Source organism: Mustela putorius, unplaced genomic scaffold, assembly GCF_011764305.1.
Source record: "Mustela putorius furo isolate JIRA1106 unplaced genomic scaffold, ASM1176430v1.1 tig00000196_pilon_pilon_pilon, whole genome shotgun sequence".
Lineage (NCBI taxonomy): Eukaryota > Metazoa > Chordata > Mammalia > Carnivora > Mustelidae > Mustela > Mustela putorius.
This window is the reverse complement of record NW_025421310.1, coordinates 469,634-483,551: the sequence shown is the minus strand read 5'-3', so window position 1 is coordinate 483,551 and position 13,918 is coordinate 469,634. Positions and strand designations below refer to the sequence as shown.

At 49.4% G+C, this 13,918-nt stretch overlaps 1 protein-coding gene across 1 annotated transcript; it reads left to right on the top strand.

Annotated features, from left to right (window-relative positions):
- The first annotated feature begins 3,706 nt into the window (after positions 1-3,706).
- On the top strand, positions 3,707-13,859 carry ECH1 (enoyl-CoA hydratase 1). The gene is made up of 10 exons (XM_004776219.3): positions 3,707-3,847; positions 4,269-4,476; positions 4,621-4,709; positions 11,120-11,244; positions 11,340-11,388; positions 11,592-11,656; positions 12,738-12,808; positions 12,897-12,968; positions 13,219-13,369; positions 13,552-13,859. The coding sequence occupies exons 1-10, from the start codon at positions 3,796-3,798 to the stop codon at positions 13,654-13,656; spliced, it is 987 nt and encodes a 328-aa protein (XP_004776276.1). The 5' UTR covers positions 3,707-3,795; the 3' UTR covers positions 13,657-13,859.
- Positions 13,860-13,918: the final 59 nt, after the last annotated feature.

Below are 13,918 nucleotides of genomic sequence, written 5' to 3'. Positions count from 1 at the left end.
CATTACGCTTACTGGGATTCCAGGGTGTGTCTGTTTCCCTCCCACTGGTCTCCAGCCTAAGAGCAGGCAGGCCGGGACACAGCTACGGGCCCTTGGGAGCTGCCAGCCCAGCCCAGGAATGTGGCAGGGAATTAAAAGGAATCTGGTGAGGAAAACCTGGGAAGAGGGCTGGTGGCGTTTTTTCATGGGCCCTGCCCAAGGAAGCTGAATCTAGTTGGAGAGTCATCTTTTAAGAGGTAAATGGTGCTACAAATTTCAAGAGTTAAAAAAAGTGCTTTCGGGGCGCCTGGGTGGCTCAGTGGGTTAAGCTGCTGCCTTCAGCTCAGGTCATGATCTCCGGGTCCTGGGATCGAGTCCCGCATCGGGCTCTCTGCTCAGCAGGGAGCCTGCTTCCCTCTCTCTCTCTGCCTGCCTCTCTGACTACTTGTGATTTCTCTCTGTCAAATAAATAAAATCTTTAATAAATAAATAAATAAATAAAAGCGCTTTCATCCTGCCAAAGTACTTGGTTTTTATAAGATTAGAAAGTAAAATCTCGGGTAGAAGTGAAGGTCTGCTCCCCAGTCCCTTTAACAATTTTTGACGTCTTTCCCCACCCACGTAAATTTTCTTTTAACAAAATGCTTTATTCTGTGCACTGTTCTGTATCATATCACACACATAGCTTCCTTCTTTTCTTTACCCCTGCGCAGAAGCTCATGGGGAATGTCATTTCCCTTTCCATGGTCTGAAAAGTACAATCTAATTTCTTGCTACTATAAACAGTACTGCTGTGCATACAAATCCCTTAAGCCAACTTCCCTCCCTGATAACTGATCTGGAGGTTAATTCCTAGCAGTGGAATTGCTGAGTTAAAAGACAATTCAAGGTGTCTGATAATTTAGGGCATCTGGTTAAAACACCAAAAAGCAAGTCTTGGTCTCAGGGTTGTGAGTTGAAGCCCAGCATTGGGTTCCATGCTGGTGGCTCAGTCTCCCTTCAGCTCTGGTCGTGATCTCACGGTTTTGGTTGGGATCAGCCCTCAGTATCAGGCTCCCTGCTTGGCAGGAAGCCTGCTTCTCCCTTTCCCATTGCCCCTGCTTGTGTTCCCTCTCCAGCCTGCTGCTCCCTCTCACAACACCCCTCTCCCCGCCTTGTGTTCCCTTTCTCCCAGTGTCTGTCAAATAAAATAATTAAAAAAAAAAAAAACCACTTTACAATGTAATACTTTGCAATTGTGGTAGATGGGAACTTATGTAGATGGTTGGGGTGGGGTATGGGGGGCTGTAGGTGGAAGGAGCCTGCTTTAAGAACCTTGACTCACGGTGGAAAAAAGAGGCAGTCTGCTGCAGAGAACAAGTGAGGACCATTGACTGTGCCTTGTTCATGCATGTGCACCTGAAAACTCAATGGGACACCTGACTGGCTCAGTCCGTAGAGTGGGTGACTCGAGCTCTGGGTCATGAGTTTGATGTCCACACGGGGTGTAGAGAGATTTTTTTTTTAAGATTTTATTTATTGATTTGATAGGGAACAGAAGCAGTGGGAGAGGGAGAAGTAGGCTCCCCCCTCCCCCCGGCCAAGCAGGGAGCCCAATGTGGGGCTCCATCCCGGGTGGCTTGGATCATGACCTGAGCCAAAGGCAGACGCTCAAGGACTGAGCCACCCAGGCGCCCCTGGTGTAGAGATTTCTTAAGCTCGGTTTGTTAAGCATCTGGGTAATGATCCCAGCCAGGATCAAGCTCCTCATCAGGCTCTCTGCTCAGTGGGGAGTCTGCTTCTCCCTCTGCCCCTCACCCTGCTCTTGTGCTCTCTTTCTCTCAAATTTTTAAAAATCTTAGAAAGGGGGGCACCTGGGTGGTTCAGTGGGTTAAGCTTCTGCCTTTAGCTCAGATCATGATCTCAGGTTCCTGGGATCCAGCCCTGCATTGGGCTCTCTGCTCAGTGGGGAGCCTTCTTCCCCACCCCCCCACCCCTCCTCTCTCTCTGCGTACTTATGATCTCTGTCAAATAAAATCTTTATTTTTTTAAGATTTTATTTATTTATCTGACAGAGAAAGATCACAAGCAGACAGAGAGGAAGACAGAGAGAGAGAGGGAAGCAGGCTCCCTGCTGAGCAGAGAACCCGATGCGGGACTCGATCCCAGGACCCTGAGATCACGACCCGAGCCCAAGGCAGCGACCTAACCCACTGAGCCACCCAGGCGCCCCTGTCAAATAAAATCTTAAAAAAAAAAAAATCTCAGAAAAAACCCACTTTAATTTCTTGTGAAGCTTTTGAACTCGGATTACTCATATCTGAAGTCACATGGCATTTATGGAATGAAGAAACTGCTTCGCCACGGTATGTTTCAAACAACCTCTGGAAAGGAGAAACAAGAGTCACCTTACAGCCGTAAGCCTCTAAATCCTCTAGGATTTGTTTTCAAGCCAATCATGGGCATAAGAAAATACTCCAATTTTTGCCTCCCAGCGCCCAGTTTTCATCCCTTGTCAGCAGTTTTGAATCTCCTTCCAGATATCCTCTATGTATTCACTATATTCTATGCACAAACAGCCATATGTAACCATCTTTTTTACATCAACAGATCATGCTAAATGTACATCCTTCACTTCTCTTTGGGCACCTGGCTGGCTTAATTGGTTGAGAGCGTGACTTTGGATCTTGGGGTTGTGAGTTTGAGAAATTTAAAATTGTTCCTCTCGGGACGCCTGGGTGGCTCAGTTGGTTGGACGACTGCCTTCGGCTCAGGTCATGATCCTGGAGTCCCGGGATCGAGTCCCGCATCGGACTCCCAGCTCCATGGGGAGTCTGCTTCTCTCTCTGACCTTCTCCTCATTCATGCTCTCTCTCACTGTCTCTCTCTCAAGTAAATAAATAGAATCTTTTAAAATAATAATAAAAAATAAAAAAATAAAATGAAATTGTTCCTCTCGTGTGTTGGCGTTTGCACATGGCTTCAGAGCTTCCCATTATATGGATAAGTAAAAACAGCTCTCTGTCGGTGTAAGTCACTGGGTCTTTTCCGAAAGAGCTTACCGTCTATGACACAAGAAGGCAAGGTATTTCTTAGAATCCCATTCGCCGGGAGGCCTCTGTTCACCTTGGTGCACTTCTCCCTAAAGAGCATGCTTAAGCAATCTTATGGCACTTTCAATGCTCTTGCGTTAACGGGCTTTTTCCAACATAGTTTTATTTTTTAAAGAAATTATTTTAAGAACGTGAACTTCAGAGTCACAGAAATCTCTTCTTCAGCACTCCTGAAGCCCAGATAACCTTGAGCTAATGACTTTCCCTCCCCCAAGCTCCAGTTTCCTCTGGGCAAAATAAAAAATAGTACGACCTCTTGTTGGTGTGAGAATTCAAACAGATTACACAGAGAGCGCGCAATGTTGGTTCCTCTATATTTTCATTGTCTTACAGGGGTAAACTCAGTACCGGAAAATGTTTTTCTTTTCCGTTAACAAGGTATAAGTGCATGTGACAAAATTGCAAGGTTGCAGTAATTCTGCCATTATATCTTTGAGCATTTCAGCTGTCTCCAATTTTTCCACCATTATAAAACAGCGCTGTGACGAAATGTCCCGCAGCAATAAAGGGCCATGTTCCTACTGGGGCAAAAGGCACAGTGCTAAGCCGCGGTCTGCGGACTAGGAAGGGTATTTCCGGTTACCCTTAGTAAAGATGGCGGAAATACGGGCGTCGCCGCTATCAAGCTGCGGCGTCCGTGCCCTCGCCAAATATGGTGGCGTCGTGCCCGCCCACTTGGCTTCTTCCTGTCTCTGAGGTTAGTCCACCTAGCTACTAGTTTGCGATGGCGGCAGCCGTGGTGGTGTCTCGCAGTCTGCGGAGCCTGCTGATACGACGTGAGTCACCTCGACCTCTGGAAGTCCATTGCTCTGTAGTGCTGTCATAGCCACCTTAGGATGGGGAGGCCTGTCCCGGGACCCGGTCTGACCACCTTAACACTAGGGTGCATATGTTTCCAACCAAAGAATTCCCTAATTCTGTAAGCCTGTGTCATACATTTGGGTTGCTGACCGCTTAGTGTTCCCAGTGTGGGGTCAGTCCCATGATCAAGGGTCTGAAGGAGTCTTCACACTGAGGCCACTGATAAGTGCACTCATAATCTGAAAGCTTGTATCCCCACTAACCTAAGGTTTCTTAGGGACCTGCGTTCCCTAGTCTAACATCAGTGAGGGGAAATGTGTGTGCCTTCAGCTCTTGGAAGCACTGTGACCCCCTACCTGGGGTCATGAAGGGCTCTTCTTTCCTTTGTCTCCCCAGGAGTGATGGCTCCCACCCACCCGGGTCTCAGCCTTAGCCTTCGCCCCATGAGCTCTATTGCTCAAGATGTGGCCTCCACAGCAGCCCCTAGAGACGTGCCAGACCACAACTATGAGTCCCTTCGGGTGACAGCTGCTCAGAAACACATCCTGCATGTGCAGCTAAACCGGCCTGAGAAGAGGAATGCCATGAATAAAGCCTTCTGGAGGTAGGGCCTGCAGATCACGGAGGCCTGCCTGCAGGAGGAGGCAGGGGCTGAGAGAATGGGTAGGGGTGGAGTGTGGGGAGCAGATGACACGAGGGCAGAGGATACCCTTCCAAGACACAGCCTTTCTCTTCTTGTCCCTCCCAGAGAGATGGTGGAGTGCTTCAACAAGATAGCACAAGACCCCGACTGTCGGGCTGTGGTGATCTCTGGTGCAGGAAAATTGTTCACTGCAGGTACTGGTACTCTCCACCCCCGCCTCTACTAGTCTCCCCTGCTTCTGGAAATAGAGCAATGCTTCTTAACTAGGGTTTCAACCAGCTTCTAACTTCCATTTTTATATATATATTTTTTAATTTTTTTATTTTTAATTTAAAACATTCAAGTACCAAAATGAGTCCAACAGAACATTGGTGGATGATGGACTTTGAAGTCTGATCCATAGCCTTGGCCAAGGCCCTTAACTTCTCAGTCTGTTTTTTTTTTTTTTTTTTTTGGTGTTTTTTTAAAACGATTTTATTTATTTGTTTGAGATAGAGAAGGCACAGAGGGAAGGAAGAAACAGCCTCTCCAGTGAGCAGAGAGCTCAAAGTGGGGCTCCATCATGACCCCAGATAAAGACAGACGCTTAACTGGCTGAGCCATCCAGGCGCCCCTGTTTTGTTTTATTTTTAAATGTTACTAAAGTGGGGCACCTGGGTGGCTCAGTGGGTTAAAGCCTCTGCCTTCGGCTCAGGTCATGATCTCAGGGTCCTGGGATCGAGCCCCGCATCGGGCTCTCTGCTCAGCGGGGAGCCTGCTTTCCCCTTTCTCTCTACCTGCCTCTCTGCCTACTTGTGATCTCTGTCTGTCAAATAAATAAAATTTTAAAAAGTAAATAAAATAAATGTCACTAAAGTGTACTAAAATAACATGCTTTCATATAATTACTCAACACGCACAAACTGATTTCCAAGTACATGTCTGTTTGAACTTTTAATTGTCCCACAGGTCTGTTCTTCAGACTGGATCATTTCCATTTACCACGTTCACAGAATCCTTTGTCATCTCTATGTTGCTGGGAAGCCCATCTAGCGATTTTGAAAATTTTAGATACTGTAGTTTTTGTTTCTCAAATTTCCATTTGGTTCTTTTTTTGTATTTGCCATTTCTCTTCTGAAGTTCCATGGCTTGTTATGTATCACGAGCATATTTCTCTTTGCATCATTGTTCTAACCACCGCTTTAAAACTTTTGCCTCCTGATTCCAACATCTGGGTCACCTTGGGGTCAGTCTCGGTGCATTATCTTTTCTCTTGAAAGACTGAGCCTCATTCGTCTATTTGTTTGCATTTGGAATAAATTTGGACTGTATCCCAGTTATTAGGATATGGAAAGATGCTGTGGAAACTCTGGGTCCTGTGCTGTACCTCCAAAGAATGTTGAGTTTCCTGTTTTAGCAGCTTACTTGAAATCAGTTTTTTTTTTTTTAAGATTTTATTTACTTATTGGACAAACAGAGATCACAAGCAGGCAGAGAGGCAGGCAGAGAGAGGAGGTTGGGGGGAAGCAGGCTCCTTGCTGAGCAGAGAGCCCAACGTGGGGCTTGGTCCCAGGACCCTGGGATCATGACCCGACCCAAAGGCAGAGGCTCAACCCACTGCCATCCATACGCCACTCGAATCAGTTTTTTTTTTTTTTTTTAAGATTTTATTTACTTATTTGACAGAGAAAGAGATCACAAGTAGGCAGAGAGGCAGACAGAGAGAGAAGGGGAAGCAGGCTCCCCACTGAGCAGAGAGCCCCATGCGGGGCTCGATCCCAGGACCCTGAGATCACGACCTGAGCTGAAGGCAGAGGCCTCAACCACTAAGCCACCCAGGCACCCTATCGAATCAGTTTTCAAATCTCTTGCTGGGCTGCATGCATGGTTCATGGGTTAACAAGATACTTGGGCAGAGGTTGTCCACAGAATTTGGGGCTTCTCCTCTCTGGCTCTCTCTTTTCTGGAATTTTCCCCTCACTTTCCAGCAGCAAGGGTCACCCTGGACTCTCTTTTCTGGTTCTTCAAACACAACTTCCAGCCTCCTCTCAATCTAGAAATTTTAAAAACAGCCAACTCACGGGACGCTTGGGTGGCACTGTCCATTAAAGGTCTGACTCTTGGTTTCAGCTCTGGTAGTGATCTCAGGGTCATAAGATTGAGTCCCATGCTGGGGCTCCAAGGTCCGTACAGAGTCTGCTTGAGATTTCTTTCTGCCTCTCTCTTTGCCCCTTGAGCTCATGTCCTTTCTCCAACCCCCCCAAGATAAATAAATGAATCTTTTTTTCTTAAGATTTTCTTCATTTATTTGCAAGAGAGAGTGAGCAAGAGAGAGCACCAGCTGGGGGAGAGCCAGAGGGAGAGGACTCACTGGTGACTGATGCAGCCCCAGGCCCTGGCGTCATGGAGGTTGCCAGCCCAGTGGGGAAGACACACAGTAAACAATCTGTTTCTGGTTGTTTCCCCTGTTAACTTCTTTATGTGTCCCATGTTTACTTTCTTTTTTTAAAGATTTTATTTATTTATTTCACAGACAGAGATCACAAGTACGCAGAGAGGCAGGCAGAGAGGCGGGGGGGGTGGGGGAAGCAGGCTCCCCGCTGAGCAAAGAGCCTGATGTGGGGCTCTATCCCAGGACCCTGGGATCATGACCTGAGCTGAAGGCAGAAGCTTTAACCCACTTAGCCTTCCGTGTTTACTTTCTACCCCCTCTCCATTCTCGTTTTGTTGATTTTGTTCCTTTGTGCCAGAAACACTCCAGTGCTAGCCCCTTTCTGAGTGCCAGTTACCTAGAAAACGGGGCCCTGGTTCTCGGCCCTCGTCCTCATGGCACTTATGCCTGAGAAGCGAAAGATGAGGTTACAATGGTGGCAGTGCCAGGCCTGCGGCCCTCACCTTTCTAGCTCCCAGCTGACCATAGCTGTCTGGTTCCATTTCGAGCAGCAAGGCTCTCAAGGCCAGAAAGAAGAAACTCAATGTAATTAGTAGTTCCAACGATAGAACGGAACCATTAATTAAGGGGAAAAAAAAAAGAGAGGGAAGTATCCCACAGTTATTTAATATCTGCAGAGTGTCTGGACATGGTTCACATATTAATTAATTCTCCCCGGAGCCCTTCCAGACAAGTGCAATTATCATCCCCTATTTTATGTGTGAAGAAACTTGCCTGGTTCTCACAGATGGGAAATGGCAGAGCTGAGATTTTTTTTTTTTTTTTTTTTTTTTGGTGAGAGAGAGAGAGAGAGAGAATGCTGTGAGAAAAGAAGCGGGACAGAGGGAGTGAGAGAGAATTTCAAGCAGACTCCCCACTGAGCACAGAGCCTATGTGGGGCTTGATCTCACTACCCTGAGATCATGACCTGAGCTGAAATCAAGAGTCAGATGCTTAACCGACTGAGCCCTCCAAGTGCCCCTGAAATGTGTAGGACTTCTGTTGATGTAGCTGTTATTATTTAGAATAGTGACTAACAGGACTAGGATTATGAATGAGATCTGGAGCATTTAGAGGTTCCCAGGGGAGCCAGATGGGGGACTTTTTTTTTCTTTATTTATTTGAGAGAGATGGAGAGAAAGTGCACAAGCATGGGGGAGCGGCAGGCAGAGGGCAAAGCAGACTTCCTGCTGAGCAAGGAGCCCCACGTGGAGCTTGATCCCAGGACCCTGAGATCATGACCTGAGTGGAACGAAAGCAGAGAGATGCTTAACTGATGAAGCCACCCGAGCGCCCTGAAGTGAGCAGTTCTTACCTGGGAGAGAGGACACCTAGGACCACAGTCTGGTCCCTTATCTCAAGGGGTTGCAAAAACCGGGTGTGTACAGGAATGGGTAGGGTGGGTAAACCGGAAAAGCCAGTGAAAGGAGGTGTCGCAAGGTGCCTCACTGGGTTCTGGGAGCCCCACCACCACCGTGGGTTCCACTGAGTCACACAGGCTTCACAAACATGCTGTGGAAGCTGGCAGATGCTGGTGGGCTGATCCGGGTGGTTCTGGCCTCTGTTGAAATGGGGCGCATAGCAACAGTAACTGTGACGCCAGGACATGACAGGCATGGAGAGAAGGGCCTCTGGGGCTCTGTCTCCTCCAGTCCTTGCATTTCCATTGGCTCTCGGGAGGGTTTTGCCCTCATTTTCTGGAGAAGAAACTCAAGGCCCAGAGGATGAAGTGGCCTGGCCAAGGTTACACAGGGGAGTCCTGTCTTACTGATATTTACTTCATGGAAATTCAATTCTACCCTGAGCCAGAATTCCTCAGGTCTCTCATACTTAAACAAGCTGTGGAGGCCGGGAAGCCCCAGAGGACTGGGGTGTGGCCACATGTGGGAATGATTTTTCAGGTTTGCCAGATAGCATTGTTCAGAGGCAAAAGGATAAGAATGATTAACCCCAGGAGGAAGAAAATGGTGGATGATTCTGCTCAGAACCCTCTCATAGCAAGATCTCCCTCAGAGTAAAAGCCAAAGTCCACCCCCTGGAACATGAGGTCCCACACGGTCTGCCTGGTCATCTAGGTCCCCGCCTCCTCCGGGTTCCTCACACGGACCAGGGGCATTCCTACCACAGGGCCTTTGCACTGGTTCTTCCTGACATTTGGAACTCTCTGATCCCAGATATCCCTATAGCTCCCTCCCTCTCCTTCAGATCTTTACTCAAAACTCACTTTTTCAGGTGTGCCTGAGTGGCTCAGTCAGTTAAGCATCCAACTCTCAGATTTGGCTCAGGTCATGATCTCAGGGTTGTGAGATGGGGGCCCCCTCAATCAGGCACTATGATAAGTATGGAGCCTGCTTAAGATTCTCTCCCTCTGCCCCCCTCCACCTCCCATCCCACCCACCCCTGCTCATGCACACACTCTCTCTTTTTAAAAAGTCACTTTTTCAGGGAGATGGCCCCTGGCCACCCCATTTATTATTATTTTTTTAAGATTGATTTATTTTAGAGAGAGAGCAAGGGGGAGGGGCAGAGGGAGAGATAGTCCCAAGCAGATTCCATGCTCAGCACCCAGCCCAGCGCAGGGTCATAAGACCCTGAGATCTTGACCTGAACCAAAACCATGAGTCAGTCCCTCAACTGCCTGAGCCCCCCCAAATGCCCTCCTGACCACCCCATTTAATACCGCAACAGCCATCGCTACACCTACACACCCCAACACACTCCACTCTGCTGTAATTTTCTTCCAGCACTTGTCACCACCAGACAAACACTAGGCTGTTTAGGGACTGGGGATGCAGTAGTGGACAGAGAGACAGAATTCCACTCCGATGATTATGAATCAGATCTGGAGCATTTAAAGGTATGGAGAGAGAGCACATGTTTAGAGATATTTAGAGCACATAGAGGTATTTTTAGAGAGAGCTCACATTCTAGAGGGGGAGACAGGCACTAAATGAGTTAAGCACACAATTAAATGATAAGGAGAGGGCAGTGACCAAGATAAGACACACAGGGAGATAGAAGGTGATGGGACTACTCCTTAGCCATGGTAGCCTGAGTGGGTCTCCCCAAGGAGGTGACCTTTGAGCTGTGTCCTGATGGATTCAGTCTTCTTTTTTTATTTTTTTAAGATTTTATTTATTTATTTGACAGATATATATATATTTATTTATTTGACAAGCAGGTGGGAGGAGGAGAGGGAAAAGCAGACTCCCCACTGAGCAGGGAGCCTGATGCAGGGCTTGAACCCAGGACCCTGAGATCATGACCTGAGCTGAAGGCAGACGCTTAACCGACTGAGCCCCCCAGGTGTCTCTGGAGTCAGTCTTCTGACCACCACTCGGGGAGGGAATGTTCTAGGCAGAGAGCTGTAGGTAGAAAAACAAAGCCCTGGGAAGGTACTGTGTGGTTGTGTTGGCACAGCAGTTGGAGGCCTGTGTGCCCAAAGCGACAGGCTGGGAATGGTGTTCATGAGTGCTGGTCAGGTTTTGGCACACATCTTGTATCTTCTTCCAAGTGAGTGAGATGGGAGGGAAGAGAAGGAGGCCCTGACATGCTCACCAGTTTGTTTGGCTGCGTATAGGGACCAGTCAGGGCAGGGCTGGGAGCAGGGAGACCACGGGAAACTATTTCAGCCAGAGTACAGATTCCTGGAGAATGATTCGTGGAGGAAAGGTTAGATTGGAGATCGTCTTGCAGTTGGAGCCCACAGAAATTGCTCCATCTCCAGTCTTCCTGACGAAATGTTACCACCATGGACTCATGCCCAGACACTTGTCTCCTCTGCCGCCTGGTGTGATGGTGAAAAGCATGACCTCTGGAGCCAGTGCATGGTTCTGGGCTTAAAGTCCCAGTGCCAGTGCTCCCAAGCCCGTGTGACCTTGTTGAGCAAATAACTTAAGCGTCACATGCCTCAGTTTACCCCCAGTAAAATGGAGATAGTAATAGGACCCACCTCCCAATAGGCCTATTGGGAGGATAAAGTGAGTAATGACCCTATAAATGTTAGCTTTTGTTTATTTCTCACCTCATATGCTATCCCTTGCTAGATCCTGCGTGAGCACCTTTCTCCACTGTGGTGGTTTGGGGGTTCAAATCTACTAAGTCTGAGTTCTGACCTCTAGTTGGGGCCATGGGGGTGGCAGGGGAAGGGGGTGCCTGGGAGGCTATGTGAACCTCCTCATGCCTCCCCACCAGGTATCGACCTTATGGACATGGCTTCGGAAATGCTTCAGCCCCAAGGAGATGACGTAGCCCGCACCAGCTGGTACCTCCGTAGCCTCATCAGCAAATACCAAGAGACTTTCAGTGTCATCGAGAAGGTTCTCTGGGGGGCTGTTGGGGCACAACCCCCCAGAACCCTGTCCATCCTTCCTGGACCAGCTCTGACCCCACCCTTCCTGCCCCCCACTTGCAGTGCCCAAAGCCTGTGATCGCCGCCATCCATGGGGCCTGTATTGGTGCAGGTGAGTCTGAGCAACCCACCACCCATCCGAGCACCCGGTGTAGCTGGGCGCCTGTCGGCTGACTGCTGCCTGTCCGCCTCAGCCAGGGACCTCTAGCCTCAAATCAGCTGCTAGTTAAACCCTGCCAAGAGGCACAACCCCATCATCTGGGAGGAGGGGCTGGTCCTTGTGGTTGGTCAATGCCCCTGACCTCCCCCGTGCAGGCGTGGACCTCATCACTGCTTGTGACATCCGGTACTGTGCCCAGGATGCTTTCTTCCAGGTGAAGGTGAGCCTTCCTCCTGCACTTCTTCCTCAGATCCTGCTTAGAGGTGGGCTGGTGGGGCCGGTGGGTGGGGGGAGGAGTAGAGCTGCAAAAGAACAGGTTAAGTGGGTGGGAGTGAGAGTAAGGGTGAGAAGCAAGGGCCTTGTGGAAGAGTTAGTCAGAACTGAGCCTTTAAAAGTAACACTTTGGGGGCGCCTGGGTGGCTCAGTGGGTTAAGCCACTGCCTTTGGCTCAGGTCATGATATCAGGGTCCTGGGATCGAGTCCCACATTGGGCTCTCTGCTCAGCAGGGAGCCTGCTTCCCACTCTCTCTCTCTCTCTGCCAGTCTCTCTACCTACCTGTGATCTCTCTCTGTCAAATAAATAAATAAAATCTTAAAAAAAAAAAAATCAAAAATAAATAAATAAATAAATAAATAAATAAATAAAAAAAAAAAAAAAAAAAAATTTTAAAAAGTAACACTTTGGGCGTGCCTGTGGGGGGGCTCAGTTGGTTAGGCATCCAACTTGATTTTGGCTCAGGGTCATGAGGTTGAGCTCCATGCATCGGGCTCCACATTCAATGGGGGGGGGGGGAGTCTGCTTGGGATTCTCCCTCTCCCCATTGCATTCCCCCTGCTCTCTCTTTCTCAAATAAATAAACACATCTTTTAGGGGAAAAAAAAAAAAGAAAGGCACTTTGGCCATGAAGGAAGGGAAGGGCAGGCCGTGCAGTCCACGTGGGGTTTGGAGTGAGTAAAGGTATGGGGATGAGGAGGAGGAAGTTGGGGTTGCTGCTGGGATCAGTGATGGGGAGGACCCAAGGCAGGATGGAGCCTGTAGAGGCAGTGGGGGTCAGACAGGGAGGGCTGGAGGGCTCCCTCAGGAGATGTGACTGACATCAAGGAGTTGGGAAGGCAGAGGAATTGGGAGGTGGGCTGTGTTCTGGGCGGAAGGATGACAATGAAATGGGGTGTTTGGGGGACAGTCTCTGAGGTGGGAGTGGGGTCGCTGCAGAAGATGCTGGATTTCTTTGGCACTGAGATTGCATGGCAGGAGGCAGTATGAGGCACAAATTGAACCCTCACATCATGGCTCCCCCCAGGAGGTGGACATAGGTTTGGCGGCTGACGTGGGAACGCTGCAGAGACTGCCCAAAGTCATCGGAAACCAGAGGTAGGTGGAGGAGCCAGGGAGGGGACTGCAGCGCATCTCCTGGATCCAGGATGACTGCGGTCCCCTGACCCGCCCTGCCCTCTTGCAGCCTGGTCAACGAGCTGGCCTTCACTTGCCGCAAGATGATGGCTGATGAGGCCCTGGGCAGTGGGCTGGTCAGGTAGGAGACACGGCCTGTGCTGTTCAGAGTTCAGGGTTAACCTGGGCTGGGCTTTTTGGGTCCCGGTGTACCCTCACAGGATTACATGGGGGCTGACTTTATCTGGGTGGTCAACTCTTAAAGCTGCAGTCCAGTGCTTTGCTCTGATTGGTTCATTTCACTGGGCGGTTTTCTGCTCTCTGCTGTGATTGGCCCCTTACTCATGGCGGGTGGTGAGACTCCTTGGGAGACGTATTCCCTTCATCCGCAGCCGGGTGTTCCCAGACGAGGTGCAGATGCTTGATGCGGCCTTCACCCTGGCGGCCGAGATTTCCACCAAGAGCCCCGTGGCGGTACAGAGCACCAAGATCAATCTGGTCTACTCCCGCAACCATTCGGTGGCCGATGGCCTCAATTACGCGGTAAGGCTTTGCGCCCACCCTATCACAGCCCTTCTCTGGTCCCAGAGCGACCAATTAGAGCCCAGCAACCCTCTGTAGGCCTTGTCCTCTGATTGGTGCGCTGCTTTCTCTTCCCTGTTTTTCATTGGCCTAGTCCCAACCTTTCCCCGCCCCTGCCATTGCTCTCCATTCTCTTCATCCAGGCCACCTGGAATATGAGCATGCTGCAAACCCAGGACATCGTTAAGTCTGTCCAGGCTGCAGTGGAGAAGCAGGAACTGAAGAACGTCACCTTCTCCAAGCTCTGAGAGCCACCGAGGCCCAGGGTCTGGCTGCCTCCCACCTCACGCCCATTTCCTCATCCCCCCGAGAAGGAGAGTTAGTAAAGATGATCACCTGGTGCCTTCTCCCTTGATCTCCCAGTTTCTAACCTAACTCTGATTTCCTCATGCCCAGGGCCTTATCTTCACCCGAACAATAAAGCAACTTAACAATAAAGCAGCTTAACGAAGCTGGTGTCTTCATTGAAAAGAGCAGAGGTAGAAAGGAGCTGCGACGTCCCTGGGGGTG